Source organism: Rhodamnia argentea, chromosome 9 (genome assembly GCF_020921035.1).
Source record: "Rhodamnia argentea isolate NSW1041297 chromosome 9, ASM2092103v1, whole genome shotgun sequence".
Lineage (NCBI taxonomy): Eukaryota > Viridiplantae > Streptophyta > Magnoliopsida > Myrtales > Myrtaceae > Rhodamnia > Rhodamnia argentea.
The window spans coordinates 15,011,809-15,024,979 of record NC_063158.1 but is presented as its reverse complement, the minus strand read 5'-3'; the positions used below and the strand labels follow the sequence as shown (position 1 = coordinate 15,024,979).

The window sequence follows — 13,171 nt, the reverse complement described above, 5'->3', positions numbered from 1 at the left end:
AAATATCAGCTAAAAACAGAGCGAATTGATTGGTGGGGCGCGACTCACCGGCGAAGGAGCTTCGAACGGACCCTGAGTGCTTCTGTCACGAGCTGTTATTGGTGGGGCGCGACTTCGAAACGTTCCACTGGCGACGTCACGGTGGTTGCTCGGGACGGGCCTCAGAAAATTAGTCAGCAACTCCGGTGAATGGTTCCAGCTTCCAGCTTGTGTTCCGTGTGGATGGTACTCGGTTCTGTGGATCTGCAACTCCGGTGGCAAATAACGGTAAATGCTCGTGATCGGAGATGGTGGATTCGGGCATCGACCAGTGACAAATAACGGGATTTGTGGATTGAGAGACGATTAAATGCTCGAAATCTGTTACTGATCCTGCTTTCAAAACTTGGTGAACTCCCGTGCATTCTATCATGTGACATGACCTGTCTTCAAAAACCTCATAGGCTTCTTCTAAAACACGTACACGTCCGATGAAAGCATGACTCCTGAAAAAAAATCACAAGCAGTATCGAGAAAAATTCGAGAAAGGAGTAACCTGTTAAAATTAGAAACATATTCGATTCCAAGAAAGGATATACTAAGAGAGGGTACATTGTATAAGAAGTTGTGATCGAAGTACGAAAAAGAATCCACATCAAAAAACTGAAGCAATGTCATATTGGATAGCCGTATAAACTCCACGGAGCGTGTTTAAAGATTAAGGGACACATTCGTGCTTGCGGATTATGTATAACACGAGTTCAATTTCTCGTGCTACCAAATGCAGATAAATCACGACTAGCAACCGACCTGGTTTCGATTCGAATACTACTTGATCGATGATGTTAATGCCTAGCATTAAGTACTTAAGATACAAACTTCTTGCCATGTACAATAAGACAAGCAATATCATAATCGCCATATTCAGACAAATAGGAGGCAATGCAACTCCTATTAGAATAGTTTAGCACCAGTTACATCCATTCTATAACAAATAAAGAAGATTCAACGTGCAAATTTTTTGTAAGCAATGAAATCCCGAAAAATGTACTGATTCATGTTTCCTCTTGACACCAATCATTATTGTGATGATAAACAGCTAAAGAAATTTAAAAAAATGAAAAATAAACATACGAAATCAAAGTGCAAATCTTCCACAAGAACGAGAAATGGGTTTGATTCCAAAAAATAAGCTGCAAGCAAAGATGTTCCTTATGGAGTCGGATCGAATTTTAATGGATACATCTCCTAAAACCGACGAATATTGTTTGCTTTTCTTTGTATTATGTCATATGTTTCATACCAACATTTGTGCCAAAGTTACCATCAAAATAAATTTAAGCAAAATATTCCAATTTATTTACTACCGTAAGTAAAACTTTGTTAAAGGAATGCCTCTCGTAGGAAAATGTTTACGACCTGTGTTAGTAAGTCATCGCTTCTTTTAGTGTGTATTCACCCAAAGTCCTACATATCACCAATCTTATCTCAATATTGGGCAGTTTAAGAAAGCACTCAACATTCATGATGGAGCGACCACAATGGCATGCGGTAGAAGGAAACCCATTTCCGTCTCGGCTTATCTACATACCGAGGTAGACCTTTTGTGTCAAGAGCCTCGATTTTCCCTAAAAATGTTCCCTTCACTTTAATTTAGGTTGATAATTTCATGGAAATATCAAACTAGACATGGCCAATATTGAACCGGGCCCAGAACCGGCCCGTTGACCGGGCCCGCGGTTATGACCCGGAACCGGAACCGGCCTTCAAGGGCGGGTTCCGACCCTATTTAAAAAAAAAAAAAAAGGAGAAGGCCCGGGAAAAAGAGTTATTCGGCCTAGGAACCGGCCCTTCAAGGGCCGGTTCCGGTTCCACCTTTTTTAGGAACCGGAACCGCCGGTTCCGTGGCAATAAAAATTGGTAAGTCGGTACAAAAATTGTTGATATAGAGGTGGGACTAAGCGGACGGGGAAAATTAGGCCATCGTTGCCGCATCCATCGAGAGAGAAAAGGGGGAGGACAAAAGGGACATAGAAAAAAAGAAAGGAGAAGGTTCTAACTCGCCCGATAACGCTTGTAAGATTGGACGGTGCCTTTGAAATGTTTCTTATATCCGCGGTAGATGATGACGCGGCAATCATTTGGCAATTTGGTAGTTGATACATCAATCGACCTTTCCAAGACATTCAAAGCCTCTAACTCGTCAAGGCCCTCGACAACCCGTAGAACATCGCAGTTTCGGATGCCCAATCCCACACCCAAAATTCTTCCCACAATTCTGATGTACCGAGTACTTGAATTTGGAGTATCTTTGGGCAATGATCAAGATGGAACCGTCTCAACTTACATAATACCCTGGACGGAAGAATTATTCTCCCTTCCTCCATGGTCAACTCATCAGCAGACTCTACTTCACCCGCGTACCCAAACCCTCCCAAGGACTCACACGTCGAGACATAAAATTCCTCCAATGATTCAAACGCCCCAACAAATTGGATCTCAACAAGCTTTGGGCAATCTGATACCTCCACGGTTTTGAGCTTCCTCAAGTTTGATAGCCCGAGTCTCTCCAAGGTATCACAATAACCGCCTCTCAAAATCAACTTTGTTAAGTTGTGAAGTTGATGCCCGCCGAGTTGAATTTCTTGCACTTGAGACGATCTAAGCTCTAAACTTGACAAGTTTTCTAATCCGGACGAGAGTGAGACGGTTGAATTGAACTTATCCAGCTCTAACTCTAACAGAGACGATGGAAGTTGCGTTAGCATTCGCGAGTCCAAACCAAACAAATAAAGTTCCTTTAACTGAGAAAGGGAAGCCAACTCAGCCGGAGCAGGGACATTGAGAAGTTCCAATTTCAACTTGTTCGGTTTGGATAACTTCCCCATTCCCACTAAATCACTAGTGCAAATTTTACCTCCCCGTTTTTTACGAGAGCCATCATCAAGGTCCAACAGAACCAAATTAGTCAGATTCGAGAGGTCCGGGACTACCCGCAATGTTTTAGATGACACTCGTAGATTGTTTAAACTTGTGGGAAGCGCCGGCAGCTCTTGAATCTCATCACAATCTATTAACTCAAGTGTTTGCAGGCAAGGAAGCCTATTAACTGTCTCTGGAACTTCACCGATGCAAGTGTGTAACAAGCGTAGGACTCTTAGAAAGGGCAAATTTCCGATTGCCGAAGGAAGTCGACCTTTTAAATTGCGACTATGGATTTGAAGCACTTCTAGATTCTCAAGCATTACTGCACTAGGTATCTCCCATGAATTTGCCGAACGTACTGCGGTATAGCCGTTGTCAAAGTGCAACTCACATAATGATTTCAACCTCCATATGGAATCTGGTAGTTTCTTCACCAGACACTCCTCGACCGAGAAGTGCTTCAAATTCACTAGGTTCCCGATTTCTTCAGGCAAATCTACAAGAGAATGGCAAGACCTAATCTTCAATTCAATCAAAGACTTCAACATCCCAATAGAGCCATCAAGTTTCCTTAAATTGGAACATCCTTTGAAATTAAGCCTCTCTAAATTCGGGCATCCAGAGAAGTCCGGCATTCTCTTTATGTTGTGACATTCTTTAAGAGAAAGAACTTTCAATTTCCTTGCCATCTGTCAAAACAAATGCGATATTCAATGGATGAACAATCGGATATTTCATTCAAAGAAAATAGAATAGTAAGAAGCGAATTGCTCACCTTGATTAAGCTCTGTAGTTTCGAATTATCTATGAAGGCATTGTCTGAAAATTCAAGAACTACCACATTATTTAAGCGCATATTGGTTGGCTTAAAAAACAACCGACGAGGAGGATTACTCCAAACAATCCATCTTAAATTGCCAAGACTATTCGCTAAGTTACCATGGAAGGTTCCCCAATTTAATTTGAGGTACCTTAAATGTTCAAACCTTTCAATCTCTTCACTTCTAATAGTCTTAATATCACTTTTGCATAGGTCAACATTCAGTGCTCGAACGTTCTTCTTCACCTGCGAATGAGAGAAAGAAATTTCAGATATTCAGTATTTGGTTTCGGAGAAAAAGGATTACAACGGAAAAAGAGGAAAGGGAAAACAGTATCCTAGTGCACTGTAGATACTAAGATAGAGGATTTTCTAATAGGGAAACTATTAATTTTTTCCTGAGATATATTACCTCCTTTGTCCTCATTGCAATGACGACCTCCTTGTCAATCCATATGTTGACGCCTAAATTTTGATTAATCTATTTTTTGCATAAAAATTATAAAAAATCATCTCACATATTTATTTTTAGCGTACATTGCATTGGCATATAATCGGGCAAGCAGAACACTTAATTTACCATGCGTCTAGACTAGGCACGGGATGGAAAAATACACCGAGAAGATTTGAAACTTCAAGGACTGTATTGCAAATACTTAAAATTTCGGGGACTGTATTGCAAATACTTGGAACTTCAGGGACTGTATTGCAAATACCAAAAGAAGATGAAGAAGGGAAGATGATGAAGGGAAGATGAAGAAGGGAAGATGATGAAAGGAAGATAATGAAGGGAAGATGAAAATGGAAGGTGAAGAAATGAAGATGAAGAATGGAAGATGAAAATGGAAGGTGAAGAAATGAAGATGAAGAAGAGAAGATGAAGATGGAAGGTGAAGAAATGAAGGTGAAGAATGAAGGATGAAGAACTTTGCCTATAAAAGAGAGAGCTCTTGAGAAGAGTTTTAGAGGGGGGAAGTGGAAGAGAATTGAGAGAGAGAGTAGAAGAGAATTGAGAGAGTTTTTTAGGAAGAGTGGAAGAGAATTGAGAGAGTTTTGAGAGAGTTTTTGAGAGGAATTTTTAGAGAGGAAAAAGAGAGTTCTTGAGAAAAATCAGAAGAGAAAATTCGAGAGTGAAGAAAAGTGTTTTAGTCGAGCATCATCTTCGACGAGTCCCGACACATATTTCGCCCCTCGCAACCCAACAACGCCATTGCTTGCCATTTTCGACGACAGCCGCGTTCTTCCAAATCCGAGATCTTGAAGGGAACTATAACGTGTATGTGAGTAAGATTTTGTGTAATAGAAGGTAATCATTTCCATCTCGATCTACAAAAATGTAATCGTTTGGTTTGAACATTTGTTTGTTTATTTTAGACATGCCATGTGTTCCAAAATTTAGCATTATTACATGTTAATTTATTTTTGTAAATACTCGTGATTGGCTGCGTTTTCTTTCTTTCTAAATCATCCATTGTGTATATCGCACAAAGTTCAATATTTTGCATTCTCATAAAAAAAAGAAGAAAAAACCAAAAAATTGCATCTTTGAATTTCAAGTAAAATCCATCAAAATTGCCAAATCAAATATTTTTCATGAAAATGGTACCGAAAGGGCGTTAGAGTAATCTAGCGTAACCAAGTCCCCGAATTCAAAATCTCCGGTTCGCGGAAATAAGATAGTTTTCTCCCGCTATTTTATTTAGGTTTCTAATCAACCTACCGAAAATGATTAGTAGCGACTCCAAATTCAAAACACATTGCATGTTAATTATTTGAACCTTAAGTTGCGATTTGGTATGGACTTGGGAGAGTCCGAGTTAGGTTAGTTAATTAATTAACCCGATAATCCATTAGCCCGAAAATTAACCTGTTTATTTTTTAGGTCGCGACAACTTAGCGACTCCACCGGGGATCCAAAGAGGACTTAGGCCAGATAATTTCATGAAAAAGAAATCACTTGATTTGGTAAACTTTGGTTGAATTCTCATTCTTAGGTGTTAAATGTTTTTGCAGATTGGGAGTTATAAGGGGAGGAGTGATCGGCTAACCCTTTGTTTTGCGAGCTTGGTGAATTGGAATTGTGATTTAACTTTTGAATCATTGAAGCGGTGTTTGCCTTTAATTGTTGTGCATGATTTATCGTATTTGCACTACACTGCACACACAACCCGTGACCGGACTCCGGGTCACACTAATAGTTTTAAGATGGTATTTAGATGGTTCTTTAACCTTGGCGGTAAGGTTTCGCTAAAGGTTATCCCATCTGGATCCCGAAAATTTTTCCAAAAAATGGCTCAAGGGTGGTTCTCATATACGTGAGGCTACGATGCATGAGAATTGCCCTTGTCGACCGAACCAAGCCGAAGTGATTGGACCCGACTAGTCATGACTATTGTACGCGAGGTTGTGACTAGTCATGATGATTGCGCGCGAGGCTGCGACATGTTATTTCGTCCATCATTTCACTTTGCAAAAGCCTTTTGGATAGATAGAATAAGATTTAAACTCACAATTCATGCGCATGTCTTTGTGATTGGCATTTTCTTCGTATGAGAGGTAATTTATCACGGATCCTCCACATATCACTCGATCGATCGCGAGGAAGATGGCCAACATCAACGCCACCGTCGAGTCTTGTCCTAGACGAGAAACTTGGCTCCTTGACCGAGCGCTTCGAAGGGATGATGTCCCGAAAGATGGAGGAAATGATGGCTGCCTTCGCCGCCAAACTTCAATCATCCACCGCCAGCCCGCCGCTAACCATTCCTGCTCTAATTCCTCATATGGACAACTCCGGTAAAGCCCTGGAAACTGCTCCCTATCAGACAATGCCGTTAGAAGACGTGATCTTCACGGGCGTAAGCTCGAGCACGCCGCCCGTTGTCCCAATCCCTCAAGCCAGCCCCGTGGCCTCCGGATTGAATGGTGACACGGCCAAGCTGTTGGCCCAAATGGAACAGAGGATCCGAGAGGTTGAGGGGACTCACAACATACCCCAGATTGACATGTCTGTCTTTTCAAAGGTCACGGTGCCAGAGAAGTTCAAGATGCCCGACTTTGAGAAGTATGATGGAACTTCCAACCCAGTTCAGCACGTCCGGATGTACCAGGCAAGAATGAATAAGCATGCGACCAACGGTCCCTTAATGGTTCAGACCTTCCAGGCTAGTTTAAAAGAAGCTGCCATGAGATGGTATACGGACTACGAGATCTACCGGATGGATGATTGGGAGAAGGCAGCTAATGCTTTCATCAAACATTTCAGCTTTAACTTGGACGTGCTCACCACCGGAGAGGACCTTGAGCAGCTTGAGATGAAAAAGGAAGAAACAATCAAGCAATATGCCACCAGGTGGAGGAACGTGGCATCTCAAATGAAACCCGGTCCCTCCCGAAAGGGAACTCATGAAATTGTTTGTTTCCACCTTGCCGCCGCCGTATGAGAACTCGAATTTTGGGATCTGTTGCCACGTCATTCAGCCATCTCATCGCAATGGCTGAAGAAATCGAGAACGGCATGAAGAAAGGTTGGTACGGTGATGTCGCCATGACGACTAAGAGGTTTGTGGTAAGGAAAGACAAGGAGTCGGCCCCACGGTCAACATGACCTACAGCCAAAAACCCACGACCCGGACGCCGGTCGTCATGATTCCTAATCGGCAAGAGGCTAATTTCGGCATGCAACGACAAAGAGGGAATCAACGGTCTCCTCGGCGGTTTACCCCTCTACCAGGAACCCCGTCGCAGGTACTTGCGGTTCTGCGTAAGAGAGGTTTACCGACTTCCGAGCCTCTACGACCCAATAATACGAGCTTGCCGAGATATGATCCATCGAAGAAATGTGATTACCACTTGCGGGGAGCTTGGACATGACACCGATGGCTGTTTTGTATCGAAGCATCCGATTCAAGATCTCCTGGATTCTAAAGCATTCTCATTCCAAGGCAACAAACAGCCAAATGTCCAGAATAATCCTTTGCCGGATCATTCCGGTAAAGTTAATGCTGTATTCGGGCTGGGAATCAGACATGTTGGTGCTAGTAAGGATGAATGAGTCTTCGATATCGCCGGTTGTTTTGATGATGTAACCATTGCTGCTATATCCGAAGACGGAGCGCATAAGGAGGAACCTTACCCGGCGCCTAAACCTTCCAAATCATTCATTAATGCCATATGTGATGATCCACTAGAGGGTTTAGATTCAGAGTAACATCTTTATGTTTATGCAATCCCCTACGTGGGACATTTTCTGTTTCCTTTAGGTTTTGGATCGCATTTGGATTTCTATTCTGTCTTGCACTCTTGGATTTTCTTTCTTAGAAGATGTAATTTCATATCAATAAAATTGCACCATTTTTCGAATCTTGTTGAAGTATCCCAAACCAACCTGATGACGATAACCAACGACCAACAAGTTTGTCATCATGGTAAGAACCGAGGGTTGGGCTTCTTCAAGAATTCATGTCCCACGGTTTTGAAAAAATAAAAATAAAAAAAAAAGTTCTTAAAAAAAATCATACCGCAATTAAGCCCTGTTTGTCCTTTTGATTTTGTTACTTTATGTTTCAAGGGGATACATGAGGAGGAGAACTTAGTGGATTCAGAAGTATACGACCTAGATGAGTCCAGTCCAGAATATGAGTTCAATGCCAATTGAAGCTCAGCCCAGATGGTTACAAAACCGGAGAGATAACATCCCGGACATACAATCCGATCAAGATGAGTTGATCCTTTCAATTCAAAGTTTGCAAGGAATACGTACAAGGGTAAAGCGGTATCGTTTCAACTCGTTTAGAACATGAGAACGTACATTGACGCTTTCCCTTTTGATTTTTACAGGGGTCACGCGCTTTCCGGATAGGGAAGTATCCATTCTCCCCGAAAAATTAATGAAATGAGAAATTCCTAGAGCCTTTGACAATCTCATGTCTCGAACCGGATAATGAAGTTTTGCAACTCATTTGCATGAGCAGGGGCAACTCCCGATCCACGCCCCTAAGAAGTTTCTTATGTGCTTGTGAATTCTGTCCACCAAGATAAAAAGTTGATGCATTTTATATGCTCAAAAACACTCATACATTGCATAGTTTGCGCATGACTGTTCCTCATGTTTAATTTACCAACTCTAAATAAGGAACATGAACCGCATAAGATACATTGAATGTATGGAATGGGGCATGACAGGATGATGAAAGGCAATACTTTCCCAAACACGTCCAATTTTTTCAGGGGAGATGAACGGTGGCAAAATTCCGCATTCCCCGAGGTAAAGAGTTTTCTCGCAAAAGGTACGATAACCGAAATGACAGAGGCATTCAGTTCTCTATCCCAAACACTACAGGTGATCCATTGATTACCCCTTTTGAGCGGTGGTTTCATTTCTTTACCCCTGTCAAGAACCACCCCACATCGGGGTCCGAGACGGGTTAATTCTAGCAAAGAACACGAGGTAAATGGTTAGAAATTTTCTTGCTCGGACTAACATTAATCTTCGGGTGTTTCTTTGCATTTATACTCGAATTTTAATTCAAGTGCCTTAGGATGATGAAGAGCATTCACTTCTCTATCCTATACACTTCATTCTTTGCATAGCCCACTTGAGCCTGCAAATTTATTTTTTAAACCCTTGTTGGTGATCATTTGCTCATTCCAAAGACGAAGATAGCATTTTCCCAAGGATTAGAATTGGAGATGGTCGGGTCAACAGAGAATTCCCGAATGGACTCATTTCTTGTATGCTAGATTTTTTATGTTTACATAATTTTTCTTTGTAAATGTTTATGTTTGTTGTAATTCCTGGTTCAAAATCATGGGATTGTAAAAAAAAAGGAGAGGCAAACTCAGCTTAAAGGAGAAGGGCCCGCTCTAAAAAAAAAAAAAAAAAAAAGCAAAATAAAGAGATGTCGAAGAGCTCTCAAAGAAAAAGGAAAAGAAATCTCTTCTCGAAAAAAAGAAGAAAAAAAGAAAAATGAGAGTCGGGAGTAAGAAAAGCAAAGGCCGATCTCATATGAAAATTTCGAGCATAGGAAAAGCAAAGTGCCTACCAAAAGTGAGGTCAATGCACATTCATTTGTAAAGTACTTCTGAATTTTGAATGTACATTTTTGCATGTTAAGTTGTAAATTCCATGTACATGTTTGCATTGTGTCTCTTGCAAATCCTTGACATACACTTGTTGTGAAGAAGACTCCCCAAGAAATCGGTTTGCAAAGTGCAATTTTCAGTAGAAAACTACCATCCCTCATTCAATGATGGTATTCTTTCCGAAAACATTTCCAGAAGACCAAGATCGGTGACTAGTCGACGATGATCACCAACGTCAAGCCCCTTCTCATTTAATTTCCGAGCCAAAACGAGCCTTTTCGTTCCTCGGTCCCCAATCCTAGCCTACGTTATAACCCTCCAAAGTCTCTTCTGATTAGGGCACTTGAGTTAACGTAGAGTTAAATGATTTTAAGCATCACTCGAAGAGGTTTGAGCAAGATTATTTCTCTCTCATTTTTGCAGGGTTCTTGACTTGTAAACCCAGAGCGGATAACGAAGAAATTCATTTCAAGCAACCTTAACTCAACTAGAGTCCCCTTTGTAAACCTTTGACCTAGCCCCCATTACGGTCCTAATCAAAACCTCCAGATCGGCTCGGTCGTATCAATTGCGAGATTACTTGGATCCTTATCGAATGCGATGATGGAAAGATTGAGTGATTTCTCTTGAATCCTGCAGACAGGATAAATAGCTTTTCTCGAGAGTGAGAGAAAGCCCTTTCGGACCGAAGTCCCCCATTCAGCTCACATTCGAGGTATTCGTAATGTGAGAACCTCCCTGGACAAAATTGGTAATGCAAACTTGACAGAATGGTTATGCATGAACCATAGTATGAGTGATTGCATTATACTCATTGTTGAATATGTTTGTGTGTGTTACCTCTGACATTCTATGATAGGTAATACATTCCCGATATTCGAGTTCCCTCCCAAGGTCTCGAAATTCATCCAAGGATTATTGAATGAGCAAGTTTTGCTGGCAAATGCCTACCGAGTACGATACGAGCAATCTGTTTCGTTCCTTGATTAATCGTTTGGAGAACCCGGGTAAGTTTTCCGAACCCCTTTTCAAATTAACAACTCTTCTGATGATAGTTGTTATGATTCAATTCGTGCAATATGCCCCTTTTGTACTTATTGATTCCATTCGATGGTACTCCTATCAAATATTGTTCAATTCGGGCAATATGCCTCTTCTATCGGGACGTGAAGACATATGCACTGGCGATCTTGACATCTTATCAAATCATAACGACGTAGTTCTTATGATTTCGGTCTCATATCACGAAGACGTATGCACTGGTGATCTTGACCTTTAGTCGGCTCATAATGACATAGCTCTTATGATTTTCGGCTCCTTTATCAAATCATGAAGACATAAGCACCCATGGTTTTGATCCAAACCAAATCATAATGACGTAGCTCTTATGATTTTGGTTCCCCTTTATCGAATCGTGAAGACATATGCACCGACGATTTCGACATTTAATCAACTCACAACGACGTAGCTCTTGCGAACTTGATCCCACTTCTTTTGATTCACAATGACGTAGCTCTTGTGATCTCAAAGGACACACATATCTTGCGCTGTCTCGTATTAGGGAGAAGTCTCCGATAACAGATAGGCCAAATACCTTAAGGTCCTCGTGTTTGCAAGAAACTGGGAAATTAAGGGAATCAAAGGCTTATGAGGTATTTGGTAAAACAGGTATTCTCATATGCGATCCATGTGCGGGTTTCTCTAACATGGAAAAGAGAAGTTTTAGCACATCATGCATCACTTCATAAAAAATGGGATTAAAACTCCCGCCAAAAAGTTCATCCATAATTTGCACCGTCAAAATTTAGGATTCAATTTTGTCTTTGAGCGGAACCTCTACGAGCCTCCACTCAAAGAGGGGCAGCTGTTGACGCCTAAATTTTGATTAATCTATTTTTTGCATAAAAATTATAAAAAATCATCTCACATATTTATTTTTAGCGTACATTGCATTGGCATATAATCGGGCAAGCAGAACACTTAATTTACCATGCGTCTAGACTAGGCACGGGATGGAAAAATACACCGAGAAGATTTGAAACTTCAAGGACTGTATTGCAAATACTTAAAATTTCGGGGACTGTATTGCAAATACTTGGAACTTCGGGGACTGTATTGCAAATACCAAAAGAAGATGAAGAAGGGAAGATGATGAAGGGAAGATGAAGAAGGGAAGATGATGAAAGGAAGATAATGAAGGGAAGATGAAAATGGAAGGTGAAGAAATGAAGATGAAGAATGGAAGATGAAAATGGAAGGTGAAGAAATGAAGATGAAGAAGAGAAGATGAAGATGGAAGGTGAAGAAATGAAGGTGAAGAATGAAGGATGAAGAACTTTGCCTATAAAAGAGAGAGCTCTTGAGAAGAGTTTTAGAGGGGGAAGTGGAAGAGAATTGAGAGAGAGAGTAGAAGAGAATTGAGAGAGTTTTTTTAGGAAGAGTGGAAGAGAATTGAGAGAGTTTTGAGAGAGTTTTTGAGAGGAATTTTTAGAGAGGAAAAAGAGAGTTCTTGAGAAAAATCAGAAGAGAAAATTCGAGAGTGAAGAAAAGTGTTTTAGTCGAGCATCATCTTCGACGAGTCCCGACACATATTTCGCCCCTCGCAACCCAACAACGCCATTGCTTGCCATTTTCGACGACAGCCGCGTTCTTCCAACTCCGAGATCTTGAAGGGAACTATAACGTGTATGTGAGTAAGATTTTGTGTAATAGAAGGTAATCATTTCCATCTCGATCTACAAAAATGTAATCGTTTGGTTTGAACATTTGTTTGTTTATTTTAGACATGCCATGTGTTCCAAAATTTAGCATTATTACATGTTAATTTATTTTTGTAAATACTCGTGATTGGCTGCGTTTTCTTTCTTTCTAAATCATCCATTGTGTATATCGCACAAAGTTCAATATTTTGCATTCTCATAAAAAAGAAGAAAAAACCAAAAAAATTGCATCTTTGAATTTCAAGTAAAATCCATCAAAATTGCCAAATCAAATATTTTTCATGAAAATGGTACCGAAAGGGCGTTAGAGTAATCTAGCGTAACCAAGTCCCCGAATTCAAAATCTCCGGTTCGCGGAAATAAGATAGTTTTCTCCCGCTATTTTATTTAGGTTTCTAATCAACCTACCGAAAATGATTAGTAGCGACTCCAAATTCAAAACACATTGCATGTTAATTATTTGAACCTTAAGTTGCGATTTGGTATGGACTTGGGAGAGTCCGAGTTAGGTTAGTTAATTAATTAACCTGATAATCCATTAGCCCGAAAATTAACCCGTTTATTTTTTAGGTCGCGACGACTTAGCGACTCCACCGGGGATCCAAAGAGGACTTAGGCCGGATAATTTCATGAAAAAGAAATC

At 40.8% G+C, this 13,171-nt stretch overlaps 1 protein-coding gene across 1 annotated transcript in view; it reads right to left on the bottom strand.

Moving 5' to 3' along the window:
• Window positions 1-2,174: 2,174 nt before the first annotated feature.
• The window catches only part of LOC115733837 (TMV resistance protein N-like), a 32,614-nt gene continuing 21,617 nt past the window's right edge, over window positions 2,175-13,171 (bottom strand). Inside the window, exons 5-8 of the mRNA XM_048284782.1 lie at window positions 4,137-4,181; window positions 3,844-3,970; window positions 3,680-3,723; window positions 2,175-3,593 (exon numbers count right to left, since the gene is read on the bottom strand). Of these exons, the coding sequence (XP_048140739.1) occupies window positions 2,175-3,593; window positions 3,680-3,723; window positions 3,844-3,970; window positions 4,137-4,181 (1,635 nt within the window). The remainder of the gene's footprint in view (window positions 3,594-3,679; window positions 3,724-3,843; window positions 3,971-4,136; window positions 4,182-13,171) is intronic.